This window comes from Gracilinanus agilis, chromosome 2 (genome assembly GCF_016433145.1).
Source record: "Gracilinanus agilis isolate LMUSP501 chromosome 2, AgileGrace, whole genome shotgun sequence".
Classification (NCBI taxonomy): Eukaryota; Metazoa; Chordata; class Mammalia; order Didelphimorphia; family Didelphidae; genus Gracilinanus; species Gracilinanus agilis.
The window spans coordinates 442562329-442576759 of record NC_058131.1 but is presented as its reverse complement, the minus strand read 5'-3'; the positions used below and the strand labels follow the sequence as shown (position 1 = coordinate 442576759).

Below are 14431 nucleotides of genomic sequence, written 5' to 3'. Positions count from 1 at the left end.
GTATCTACTGAAATATACACAAATAAGAAGTAGAGAAGTCTAGATACTTTTCACAAAGTCATGGAGAGCTAGGAAACTGAGAGGAAGATGTCTTAAAATAGTAATAACTGTCATTTAATGTTTTAAGTGCAAAAATCTTTATATGTTTCCATATTTGATAAAATTGTCCTTTCCCATTTCATAGAGAAAGAAACCTAGTCTCAGAGGAATTTCAAGGATTTGTTCATGGTCACACAGCAAGTGTAAGGAGAGGGATTAAAATGTAAATCTTGACTCCAAGTTCAACTTTCCATCCACTTTACCTTGTAAAAAATGAAGCTATTATAAGATTCAGGGAAAATAAGGATAAAGAGAGGATAACTTCACACTTCAAGATTAGGTATTATAATTTTTACACATTAATATGTAAAAATGGTAATTCGATTGATATTTATAGCTGGTCAAGTGACCCTAAGCAAACAGTTTAACTTCTTTGTGCTTTATACAATCCTCTGGGTCTAAGTTGGAAAGGTAAAAAGTTACACTGGACAAAGGAGTCTAGTTGCCTGAGTTTTAGCTCAAATAATAAAATCATAGATATAATCTCAGTCCATATCTGGATCTCGATTGACATTTAAATTGAGTTTTATTTATATTGAAAATCAGTGACAGTTAATTTAATATAATTGTTTTTCGTTACCATATTATTAAATTCTAATTATGCAAAAATCACATGTGAAATGTGAAAAGGCAGTGATACAAATGTTCTAAGATATTATTTTTCCATGATGTCTAAATGTCAGATGTGAAAATTTAAATACATTGGTTCATTTTTTCTTTCAGGAATTCCCATGTATTACTCCCATATATATTACCATAGAATTTGTTCTTGTTAACTATTTTTTAAAGTAGTCACTTTGGAACATTATTGTGCTAAAAGGAATAATGAACTGGAGAAATTTCATGTGAACTGGAAAGACCTCCAGGAATTGATGCAGAATGAAAGAAGCAGAACCAGGAGAACATTGTATACAGAGACTGATACATTATGGCACAATAGAATGTAATGGACTTCGGTACTAGCAGCAATGCAATGATCCAGGACAATCCAGAGGACCTTATCAGAAAGAATGCTATCCACATCCAGAGAAATAACTATGGGAACAGAAACATAGAAGAAAAACATATGATCGATCATGTAGTTCAATAGGGATATGATCAGGGTTTTGATGTTAAAAGATCACACAACTGCAAGTATGAATAACATGGAAATAGTTTTTGAACAATGATACACATATAACCCAGTGGTATTGCTTATCAGCTTTGGGGGGAGGGGGGGAAGGAAAGAGCAGGGGTAAGAGGGCAGGGAATCATGAATCATGGAATCATGGAAAAATCTTCTAAATAAATTTTTTTAAACAAAGTAGTCATTTAAAACTCTTTTAGGTACATATATTTAATTTTTTTAAACTATTATGTATCAGAATATTTATGAAACATTCAATTGCAAAGGAATGTAGTAAACTTAGATTCCCACCTTTTAAAAAAATGAACAAAATCCTGGTATTTTGTTTAATAGTGTAAATGGAGTTTGAGAAGTGGGAAGGGATATCTTGGCCTGATAAAAATTCACAATAATGTATTCAGGTCATCCTGTTGAAGTTTATTTGGGTATGAACATGTGCCCTATACCCTTGCTAAAAGATATATGTGAGTGGATACTCTTGTAGGTACTCAATCGTGTCCTTATGAGTGAGGGTTATGTCAGAGAAGACTGATCTTTGAATCAAAAAGAACAGCCCTCCTATTAGACTTTTAGGAACATCACCCTCTCTTTTTCTTTTTTTTTTTGTTCCATCTTTGGAGTGTGTTGCTTGGGACTTAGGCTGTTTTCCCCTCAAATTTCTTCCAGAGGAGAAGATGGGGGGGGGGGGGTTTCCTCCTAACCTCAGCAACAATAGCAGCTACATACACTTGACTGCAATGCCTATGCTTATTCATTTGAGTATGACTGGATCTCAAGAACATTGCTTCTCTTCGGCTTTCAGTTTGTTTTACTGAGAACAAGAATCCTGAGATTAGTTTTTCTTACCTTGGTGGCAACCTTGTATAATGTATATATGAGTGCTGGCTACCTGATAGAAAGTTATTTTCAATAATAATTTCTCTAGAGGAGAAAGTGGGTAGTGCCACAACACTTTCATTAAAGACCATGAAAACTTAAAACTATGCTGAGGCTTGCCATGAGAATTGTAAGTTTTATATAGTCAGTAAGAAATTGTCAATATGTACACAAATTTTTTCCTACCCTGGGAATATAATAGGAATAATAGATATCATGTTTTAGATATTTGTAAAAAAAAAAAACACTCAGGGATTTTTTGTCATTTATGGGAAATAGCTCAAAAGAAATAAATTACTATTCTATAATTGATCTACACTACAAATAATACCTTTCTAGAAAGACTCTCTTAACCTCTTTTCTGTAGGCCTTGAACATGAGGCAAACCAACTTTTTAAGAGATTTTCCCAAAGCTCTACTCTGATTTGAGGGTCTTAAAAGAATGTGAGAGAAAACCCAGTTGTCCTTTCTTTGGGATCACATTAACTTCTGACTGAATCACTCCCACAGGAGGCCAGAATCAATCTGTGGGAAAAACCTCACTACCTAGAATAGTATACCTGTCAGATCTATTGGAAAGGAAAGAATTTAAGACCAAGAAAGAGATAGATAACATTACAAGACATAAAATTAATAATTGTGATTATATTAAAATTAAAAGGTACAAACAAAACCAATGCAAACAAAATTAAAAGGGAAGCAACAAACTGGGAAAAAATTTTATAACAAAAATCTCTGATGAAGGTCTAACTTCTCAAATATATAAGGAACTAAGTGAAATGTATATCAAGTCATTCCCTCGAGGGATATGAATAGGCAGTTTTCAGATGAAGAAATCAAAACTATCAATAATCACATGAAAAAGTGTTCTAAATCCCTCCTGATTGGAGAAATGCAAATAAAAACAACTTTGAGGTACAATTTTACATCTAGCAAACTGACCAATATTACAATAAAGGAAAATAATAAATGTTGGAGGGTATTGATCCAACCATTCTGGAAGGCAATTTGGAATTATGTCCAAAAGGCTTTAAAAGAATGCATGCCCTTTGATCCAGCAATACCATTACTAGGTTTGTACCCCAAAGAGATAACAAAAATTGTTTGTACAAAAATATTCATAGCTGCGCTCTTTGTGGTGGCAAAAAATTAGAAAATGAGGATGTGTCCCTTGATTGGGGAATGGCTGGACAAATTGTGGTATATGATGGTGATAGAATACTATTATGCTATAAGGAATGATGAACTGGGAAGTCCTTCATTAACTGATATAGAGTAAAATGAGCAGAACCAGGAGAATTCTGTAAACAGAAATGAAACATTGGGAGATGACCAGATGTAATTGACTTTGCTACTAGCAGCAATGCCAGGACAATTCTAAGGGACTTATGAGAAAGAATACTATCCACATCAAGAGAAAGAACTGTGGGAGTGAAAACACAAAAGCAAAACACATTATTTATCACTTGTTTATATGGGTATATGATTTGAGGTTTTGGTTTTAAAAGATTATTCTTATGAAAGTGAATAATATGGAAATAGGTATAAAGTGAGAATACTTGTATAACCCAGTGGAATTCCTTGTCAGCTCTGGGAGGGGGGAAAGAAGAAAGGAGGGAAGAAAACATAAATCATGTAACCATGGGAAACAACTTTAAAATAAATAAATAAATATTTTTTAAGAGGAAGGACCTTATCCTTTCACCCTCAAGTGGTGGGTAACATATTAATTAGGTTATAAATGTTACATTTCACTATGTGCATACTATTCCTCAAATATTTGTACACTATGAAATTTAATAACATTTCCTATTAATTTATTTTTGTCAATTATTTCTGAGCCACACTTAGTGATAAAATATGTTTTTAGGTGGCATCAATATCCAGGAGAGAACAATGTAAAGATGTGAATTCTTTATGGGATAAAGCTATTACTAATTCTTTTATTTTTAGAACAAAAAGAAAGGCTTCTGAAAGGAGGCAAAAGTAGAAGGAATTGAATACTTTATCTGGGGAACAGCAAGAACTGAATACTAGTTTAGTTTTTGTGTGCTAGACATAATCAGAAAATACAGATTGGCTAAACCAAGACAATAAATTTAGGAGATGAACTATTTCTATTTTATTTGTGTGTGTGTGAGGGAGATGAGAGACAGACAGATGGACAGACAGACAGACAGAGACAGAGAGAGATAGAGAAAGAGACCGAGAGAATCATTACTTTAGCATTTCGTGCAATATATAGCTGAAGTGGAAACACAAACCGATAAATTCATGAGTTCTAAAATATTAAAAGACATTATTAACTTGAATCATTGTGATTATCCTGGCAATAAGCTGACCAATAGATTCTTGACTGAAAGAATAGAGAAGAAACTACTCAAGAAAAAAAATATCCATTTCACTAGAGGCAAAGAAAAGACATTATCATTAAAATAACTGAAAATCTAGTTATGTTGAATAAAGAATAACTATTGCAAGACATTTTGGAAACTAATTTAAGAAACTATGAAAAATCATTGCACTGATATCTCCCAAAGAAATCGGTCTGGATTATTTGTTACATTACCTTTTTTTCTCCAGAATTAGGACTGAGAATGGAGAATTATTTGAATGGGAGATAATCCTTTAAATTAGCAAAAGTAAGAATAAAGGTTTACAGCTTTGGTTTCTATGTCTGAAAAACAGAATACCTACTACCTGGTAGTATTTGTTTTGAGTTATGGGCTTTTTAAAGCATAAAATAATACAGGGCAGCTAGGTAGCACAAACAATGGACCACCCTGCATGGAACTAAAAGGATCTAGGTTCAAAACTGGCCTCAGACACTTCCTAGATGAGTGATCCTGGGCAAGTCATTTAACTCCAACTGCCTAACCATTACTGCTCTTCTCTCTTGGAATCTATACTTAATCAATTCCAAAAGAGAAAGTAAGGCTATTTTTTAAGCATTAATTGATACATATGTGTGAATAATGATTATAATGGTGTACATGTGTATAAGTGAATGACTATATGAAAAAGAAAAGGGGGCTTTAAAAATATGCATCAAGTAAAGGAAAAACTCTGCCTGTAGCATGATCACTTATGAAGCTTTTGGGAATTGCTTTTCCTATCTAGTCATACCTGAATTTGCTGAACCATATTTCGCAGCTGCACCAGGAACTCTTTTGCTTCTTTGGCTCTATCCGATAATCCATTCAGAGCCTGAGAAAGCTGGCTCTGCAAAGAGAGAAAACATAGCACTTATAATCACCTAAAATAAATATTAAGCAAACAAAATTAAACTTCTTAAATTTGTCCATGAGAGTGAGATTATCTTAACCAAAATTTCCTCTTCCATCACGCAACTTTATTTGGCATTTTTTTGGATGAAGTGTTATATTGAATCTCTGGGAACTTGGAGTTCACTAGGTGATTGACAGGTGGATCAGTTGGATGTCGGAATGTTCCCAGAGAGGCATGCGGAGGAGAGGGCAGTTGGTAGCCCTGGCAGAGGTTCTTGGGTCTTTTCCTGTCCTTGAGGCTGGAGATCAGTGGATCTTGGACTTTGGGGAAATTGAGACTTGTAAAGTCAACCCTGCAAGCTCCTCCTGTGTTTCCTGTATTGTCATCAACCTGTATCTCTGATACTACTGCCCCTAGATATTAGGAAGTCAATCATCTTAGTCATCTAGGTCTCCCAGGGCCCGGGAGGCCAGGAAGTGGGCAGGAGAAGAAGAAGAGGGTGGTAAAAGGGGTGGATATCTCAAACTGATTAGGCTAACATCTACTGAAGAAGAAGCTGAAAGACTACACAGCAGTTTGCCTGCTCTGGTGTGGCCCTGGCCAGGCTGTGCTAGAGAGGGCTATCATCTTGATTCCTTCATTTGCCTACAGTTTAGAGATTCATTACTATCATTTAATTTAGGGTCTCCAATACCTCTATCCCATACCATTATCCTTCTTTGCAAATATATTCAAAGTTTTAAAGTACCTTCCTGAATTGATTATTCAAAGTTTCTTTGGGAAGGGAGTCATGCAGTCAGATTACAACATTACCCAGCTGAAGAGCCCAATAAATAATATCATTTAACCCCAGGTGGGTCCTGAAGGGATAATATCCATTGATCTAAAGGATCCTGCCTGGGCAACTGTTATAAAGGAGAGAAGTGTCATCCTACCCTCTCTCTGTACTCCATCTACATCTACATCTACATCGAATAGATAGGAGTATCAGAGGAGGTCCTCCTTTTATTATAACAGAAGAGAAAGAAGATGGGATAATGGTATGGGCAAAAGTACCCACCTAACTTAATCTGGGGATAAAGACAACAAGTGGAGAAGAATCAGATATTTAAATACTGGAAGAGAGAACCTAATAGTTCTATTTGAAAATGAAATGAGGAGCCCATAGCTCATTGAATAATTATAGCAGAGAAAAGATATTAGTAAAAACAATAGCACTTATCTTAAATAGATCACACACACACACACAAACTTCCTTACAGAAATGAATCTGGTTAGCAGAACAAAGTATGATGAATCATAGCCACTCAGCATATGCAATAAAGTTTGGTCCTTTAAAGGAAGTCAACTTTAATAAGTGGTCATTTATTATTAGGAGTATTGGGACTTCACCATCAACCAGGAGTTGTTTCTATGTACTTTACACAATATACTCTGAAATCTGAGAGCCCCTTCAGTGAACATGTGAACAAAGAGTTTTCTGCTAATTAATTTATTTTATTACTTATATATATTATTTATCTGTTTGTTTTTATATTATACTAGTTGCTTCAAAGCAGAGAATACTAGAAAACCTGCTCAGTAAAATTTTCAGCAGTACAATAGAGATTAGTCCAACCATCTGTATTAATTCTTCAGGCTTAAAAATACAGAAAGCAGCATGAATAATGCTCTAAAAATGTTTTCAACTGAATCAATTGGAATTATGCCAAAGGGTTTTAAGTGATTGCCTACCCTTTGATCCAGCCATAACACTGCTGGGTTTGTACCCCAAAGAGATTATAGGGAAAAATACTTGTACAAAAATATGTATAGCTACACTCTTTGTGGTGGCACAAAACAAGAAACTGAGGGGGTGTTCATCAATTAGGAAATGGCTGAACAAATTGTAGTATATGTTGGTGATGGAATACTATTGTGCTAAAAGGAATAATGAACAGGAGGAATTCCATGTGAACTGGAAAGACCCCTAGGAATTGATGTAGAGAGAAAGGTGCAGAACCAGGAGAACATTGTACACTGGGGCACAATCAAACATAATGGACTTCTCTACTAGGAGCAATGCAATGATCAAGGACAATTGTGAGGGACTTATGAGAAAGAACACTATACACATCCAGAGAAAGAACTGTGGGAGTAGAAACCCAGCTGAAAATCATATAATTGATTGCATGGTTTGATTGGTGATATGATTGGGGATGTAGACTCTAAATCAACGGTCAGCAACCTTTTTGGCCGTGAGAGTCATAAACGCCTGCAGAAGAAGGAGGATTGAGGCGGGAGGCACTGGAATATGGGGCAGGGGCTGAAGGACCCCCTGGGGCACATCCTGGGGCTCTGCCCGAACTGGCCAGTCGGGAGGTGGAGCCAGATATGGCTGGAGAGCCATACGTTGCCGACCCCTGCTCTAAATGATCACTCTATTGCAAATATTAATAATATGGAAATAGATCTTGATCAATGATACATGTAAAACCCATTGGAATTGCTAATTGGCTATGGGAGGAAGGAGAAGAGGGAAAGAACATGAATCATGTAACCATGGAAAAACACTCTAAATTAATTAAATAAGTGAAATTTTAAGAACAGAAGCTACCTATTAAAAAAGTAGAAAAAATGAGCAGACAACAAGAACAACAACAAAAAACACCTAACTCTAAAAAATATTTATGGAGATAAAGAGCAAAATATAGACACAGAAGGGTATAGTGACAGCAAAGCAAATACATGCCAAGTCCAAAAGAAAAATAAGGATTGGACACAGATGCAGGAAGACCTAAAAAAAAAAGACTTCAAAAATCAATTAAGAGAGGCAGAGAAAAAGTGGGGAAGAGAATTGTAAGCAATGCAAGAAGAAATGGGCCAAAACAAAATGGAGACCCAAAAAGCTGACAGAGGCAAATCAGGCCTTAAAAATCAGAATTGAGCAACCAGAAACTAATGATGTCATGGGAAATCAAGAAACAATAAAACAAAATTAAAAGAATGAAAAAAACAAAAGAAAACATGAACTTTCTTATTGAAAGAAAATAAAAACTTACCTAGAAAATAGATCCAGGAGAGACAATTTAAGAATTACTGAGAGAACTCTGATAAAAAAAAAATAAACAAAAAAACTTTGACATCATAATACAAAAATCATTAAAGAAAATAGCCTAAATATGCTCAAACAAGAAAATAAAATAGAAATTGAAAGAATCCACAGATCACCTCCAGAAAGAAATCCTCAAATGACACCTTCCAGAAATAAAACAGCTAAATTCAAGAGCCCCCAAGTCAAGGAGAAAATACTGCAAGCAGCAGAAACAGTTTCAATACCATGGAGCTACAATCAGGATCACACAGGACTTAGCAGCTTCTACATTAAAGGATCAAAAGACAAGGAATACAGTATTCAGCAAGGCAAAAGATCTAGGTTTACAACCCAGAGTCACCTATCCAGCAACACTGAGCATATTCTTTCAGGAGAAAAAATGGACATTCCAATAGGATAGAAGATTTCCAGGATAGAAGCCAATCCTAAACCAAAAAAATTGAAGTCCAAACACAAGGCACAAGAGAAGCCCGAAAAGGTAAACAAAATAAAATTTAAGGGACTATTTCTACATGGAAAAAGGAAATTTGTAATTCTCAAAAATTATCCTTAGTGTAGAGAAGATAGAAGTAATATACTTAGAAAGAGGGTGGGGAAGTAAGCTGATTATGATGATGTATTATGATATGATGTATATGTAAATGGGATGATATAAAATTTTATGTATATATGATATGAAATGATATGTAAAAAAATCAATCAAGGACTGAAAGAGAAAGTTACACTGTGTGAAAAGGAAGGGAGAGATAGAATGCAGTAATTAGATAAAATAAAGAGGCATGAAAATCACTAGAGAGAGGAGAGAATAAGGGTGGTGACAGGCAATGCTTAAACTCTAATCTCATCATAAAGGGTTAGAGAGGATAAAACAAGTATACTCAGTGGGGTATAGAATTCTACCTTACTCCACAGAGAAGTAGAGGGGAAATAAGGCAAGGGAAGAGGGAGTCAATTGGAGGGGTGACAAAAAGCAAATTACTGGTGAAGAGGAACAGAGATAAAGGGAAAAGAGCAGGATTTAAAAGAGATAATATGATGGAAGGCAATACACAGTTAGTAATCTTAATGCTGAATGTGAATGGGGTGAACTCACCCATTAAATGTAAGTGGATAGCAGAGTGAATTAAAAACCAGAATCCTACTATATGTTGTTTATAAGAAACACATCTGAGGCAGGGTGACACACACAGATTAAAGGTAAAAGACTGGAGCAGAATTTATTATGTGCCATCTAAAGTAAAAAAAAAAAAAAAAAAAAAAAACAAAAAAAGCAGGAATAGCAATCATGATACCAAACAAAGCTAAAGTAGAAATTGATTTGACTAAAAGAGATAAGGAAGGATATTATATTTTGTTAAAAAGTAGTATAAACAATGAAGTAATATCATTAGTAAACATTTATACACCAAATGGCATCGCATCTAGATTTCTAAAAGAAAAATTAAAGGAGCTCAAGGAGGAAATAGATAATAAGAACATTTTAGCATTTTTAGTGATCTCAGCCTTCCCCTTTCAGAACTAGATAAATTGAACTGAAAAGTAAAAAAGAAGTAAAGGAAGTGAATGAAATTCTAGAAAAATCAGAGTTAATAGTTATCTGGAAAACTCAATAGGAATAAAAAGGAAAATACCTTCTTCTCAGTAGTACATGGTATATATACAAAGATCGACCACATAGTAGGGCATAGAAATATTGCAAACAAATTCAGAAACGCAGAAATAATAAATGCAAATTTTTCAGATCATAATGTGATAAAAATTATACTTAACAAGGGCTCATGGAAAGGTAAATTTAAAATTAATTGGAAACAAAATAATCTAATTTTTCAAAACTGGTGGGTCAAATAAGAAATCATTGAAATAATTACAGACTTCATTAAGGAGAATGACAATGAAGAGACATTATATCAAAACCTATGGCAGTGATGGGCAAACTTTTTAAAGAGGGGGCCAAAGGAAAGGAAATGCTAATCTGTCAACCTGTTTCTAAGGCAACCCTTTCAAAGTTTCATTGTATTATATCCTACTCATTGTATTTGTCAGATTAGGAATAATGTGCAGCTGGATAGAAGATTTCAGGGGGGTTCATCTGGGCAGTGGCCATCAATGACCTATGAGATACAGCCAAAGCAATACTTAGGTAAAATTTATATCTCTGAGCGCCTATAACAACTAAAACAGTATATACTAAAAACCATCAGCAAGTACCATCTGCAATGGGGACAAGTTAGAAGCCTTCCCAGTAAGATCGGGAGTGAAGCAAGGATGCTATTATCACCACTATTATTTAATATTGTATTAGAAATGCTAGCAGTAGCAATTAGAGAAGAAAAAGAAATTGAAGGGACTAAAGTAGGCAATAAGAATTATATGATGGTATACTTAGAGAATCCTAAAACATCAACTAAAAGGCTAGTGGAAATAATAAACAGTTTTAGCAGAGTTGCAGGGTACAAGATAAACCCACATAAATCATCAACATTTCTGTAAATTTCCAACAAAATTCAGCAGCAGGAGTTAGAAAGAGAAACTCCATTTAAAATAATTCTAGAGGGGTAGCTGGGTAGCTCAGTGGATTGAGAGTCAGGCCTAGAGACGGGAGGTCTAAGTTCAAATCCGGCCTCAGCCACTTCCCAGCTGTGTGACCCTGGGCAAGTCACTTGACCCCCATTGCCTACTCTTACCCCTCTTCTAACTAGGAGCCAATACACAGAAGTTAAGAGTTTAAAATTTTAAAAATAATAATAATAATTCTAGACAATATAAAATATTTAGGAATTTATCTACCAAGACAACACAGGAATCATATGAACACAACTATAAAACACTTTTCACACAATTAAAACTAGATCCAAATAACTGGAAAAACATCAATTGTTCATGGGTAGGATGAGCTAACATAATAAAAATAACAATCCTATTCAAATTAATTTACTTATTCAGTGCCATACTATTAAACCATCAAAAAAGCTTTTTTTATAAAATCAGAAAAAATTATAAGAAAGTTTATCTGGAAGAAGAGATAAAGAATATCAAGGAAAATGATGAAAAAAATATGAAGGAAGGGGGCCTAGCTGTACCAGATCTTAAACTGTACTATAAAGCACTGTGTGTAGAGGGAGTTTTGTCCTCTCCCCCTCCTGGATTGCAGACCCAGTTCATCCCATTTTTTACATGCCAGCACTATGTCCATGAATGTAAATAAAAGGGTATGGGTGGACCCTATCTGTCTCTACTTCCCTCTGTGAGGCAGGTGAGGCAGACAGAGAATCCTGTAGGATGAGGTACACATGGTCAGACTTAGAGTAGGAAAGAGACTTTAAGTCTATGCTTATTTGCTTTCTCTATTTCAAGTGATTATTAATAAACTTTATGGAAAATAAGAAATTAATTTTAATCTAACAGAATGGCAACCACTATTTGGAAGAGAATTCTTAATTTTCTTTTAAGAAAGTCTCTTAGTATAGATATAGAATAAGAGAGAGGACAGATTTGCTCCCATCTGCTGTGTAGGAAAATATAAGTAAGGTAATGGGATCACCAGGGATATTACAATAAACTAAGTGGTTTGTGGGAACACACTCTAGGATTTATGAGAGACTAAACCAGGGTGAAGAGACCAGAGTTTACTGGATTTCCACAGGAATGGAAGTTGATCTTAACTGTCACCCAGCTTCCACTAGACCAGAGTATAGTAACAGGCTAACAAGGTAAAAGGGACTTAACAGCTTTAATTATGTTAGACTAAAAGGTGGGAAAGGATTTCTATACTTAAAATCTAAAGGATAAAACCACAGGGCAATGGGAGGACTTATTCTACTCTAACTTAGTGATCTAAACTAACAGGGCCCAAAGAGCTGTAAATGGAGTCTCTGGGTTTCTGCCTCAAACCTGGAACCTGCCAGGCTTGAGTACAGCTAGTACTTTGTGGCTTTAGGATTCTCACTGCAATCCACTGATGATCTCTGGATGCCAGGAGTCAAGATGATCTCAGGTACCAAGTAGAAAGGGTTCTGCTTGAAGCACTGTCCTCCAGTTTTCAAACTTCTCCTCCTCTCTTGGCTCTGTAGATTTGTCCTTTTCTTAGATGCCGCACCACACAGGATCCCAGGGGAAATCAGGAAGCAGGGTGTCCTTTGCTCTGAGGTCTCCCAGGCTGGCAACAGTTTTGCCCACCACTCATGGAGTCCACACTCAGGGCACAGACAGACTTCCTCCTCCTTCATTCCAACCTGGAATTCCCAGCTCCAGCTCCTTCCTGCTAGGTACTTCCTAATCAATATATAATCAATATATAATCAATACCTAATAACCAGCTAATCTAATCTTACTTATAACAGCTGCAAAGACGAATTTTTGCGGTATTTCCTCCACCTCTGCAGAGAATTCTTAATTTTCTTTTAAGAAAGTTTCTTAGCATAGAATAAGAGAGAGGACAGATTTGCTCCCATCCCTGCTGCAAAACCGAATTTTTGCAGCATTTCCTCCACCTCTGCCATTGCTGACCCTCCTGAAAATGTCAACTTCTGCTGATACATTGTGCTGCAGCAGCTTGTGACCCATGCATGCCAGTTGTGGTAAGACTCCCCCACATAGCCTCCTTTTAGCTTAGATAAGGGTAGGGTGTTGGAGAAAGTAGCCCAAGTCGTGAGGTTTGCACAGACATGCCTAGGCTGCAGACTCACCAAAAGCCACACGGGTTTCAAGAGGCCTTCCCATCTTCAGCTGTTTGTTAAGGCAACCTATGGTGCTTCCCAAGCTGCAACATACTAGCCCTGGCCATTTTACAGCACCCCTGGTTCCTGGCCTTGTGAGGCACCACCCCCACTACCCTGTGCACACCCTGAATGAACAGCACAGAAATCAGCCCATTCACAATCCCACCCTTCTGAGTCAGAACCCTTAAACTACACCCTTAAACTACACCAGGGGGAGCTTCCACACTCCTAGTGCGAGGGTGGGGACTGAGGTGTTAGCCCACACGGGGTTCTCCTGTGCCCTGATCTCATCCAGCACAGAAGCCAGTAGAGCTAGCTGGGTGGCTCAGTGGATTGAGAGCCAGACCTAGAGACAGAGATCCTAGCTTTTAAAATCTGGCCTCAAACACTGCCTACCTATGTGGCAGTTAAGCAGCTCCCCCTAAGGGCTAGCAGGCCCCAGCTCTTGAACCTTGGAAACATTTTACCCTTGGGGGAAGGGAGATAAAAGAACTCTTAACTAAAACTCAAGGTTTTTTCTGCCCTCTATTCAAACGAGTCTAAAGACTAGCCACTATGGGAAATAAATGGATTAAAACCAATAAAGTGTCCAAGGTTTCTCCATTACATGTTACTAGGTAGTTGGAACCACCAAGGATTTCCTAAGGAGTCTTAGATGACAAAGAAGGAAGTTAAAAAACTTTGCAAAGCCTGGATTGATGTCCTTTAGGTGGCCTTATGATTCCTTTGACTCCGAGGTCTTAAAAGATTTTAAAATGGCCATTAGTGACAAAGATTCCAAAGATTATAAATACTGGCTCCTGTGGGCATATAAATCAGTCACACCAGGTCCCTCAGTGTCCTCCATCAAGGAGGCTTTTCTTTCTTGGAATCCTGAGGATTCTGGCTTAACTCCTTCAGTCACTCCTCCTAAATCCTTGATGAGATCTAGCAATAAAAACACTCTATCATCCTCCCACCTGGACTGGGAGGAACTTTCTCCTCCTACCCCTTGGGCCCCTCCCCTTGTCAGACCCCTCTCATTCCCCTCTCCTCCCATTTCCTTTCCTTCCAATTCACCTCTCTACCCTCACTTTCCTTCTGACTCTCAATCCCACTACCCTTACCCAGGAGAGCTTCTTCCTCCTCATTACCCAGTTCTGGCCCACCTTCCCTATTACAACCTAAATCATCTTTCTCCTCACTCTTTTGGTCTTTCCTTTCCTTGTCCTCCTTCCCCTGACCAACCACACCCTTCCTACTATGTCTTCTCCTCTTAACCCCACCCATTCTACTATGTCTCCCCTTCTT

At 36.7% G+C, this 14431-nt stretch overlaps 1 protein-coding gene across 5 annotated transcripts in view; it reads right to left on the bottom strand.

The window, feature by feature from the left end:
- Positions 1-14431, bottom strand: part of TRIM9 (tripartite motif containing 9) — a 218460-nt gene that overhangs the window by 170521 nt on the left and 33508 nt on the right. For 4 of the 5 annotated variants that reach the window (XM_044664741.1, XM_044664742.1, XM_044664743.1 and 1 more), the window contains exon 2: positions 5228-5323. The exons of the other annotated variant lie outside the window; for it this stretch is intronic. In XM_044664741.1, the coding sequence (XP_044520676.1) occupies positions 5228-5323 (96 nt within the window). The remainder of the gene's footprint in view (positions 1-5227; positions 5324-14431) is intronic. 5 annotated transcript variants of the gene reach the window in all.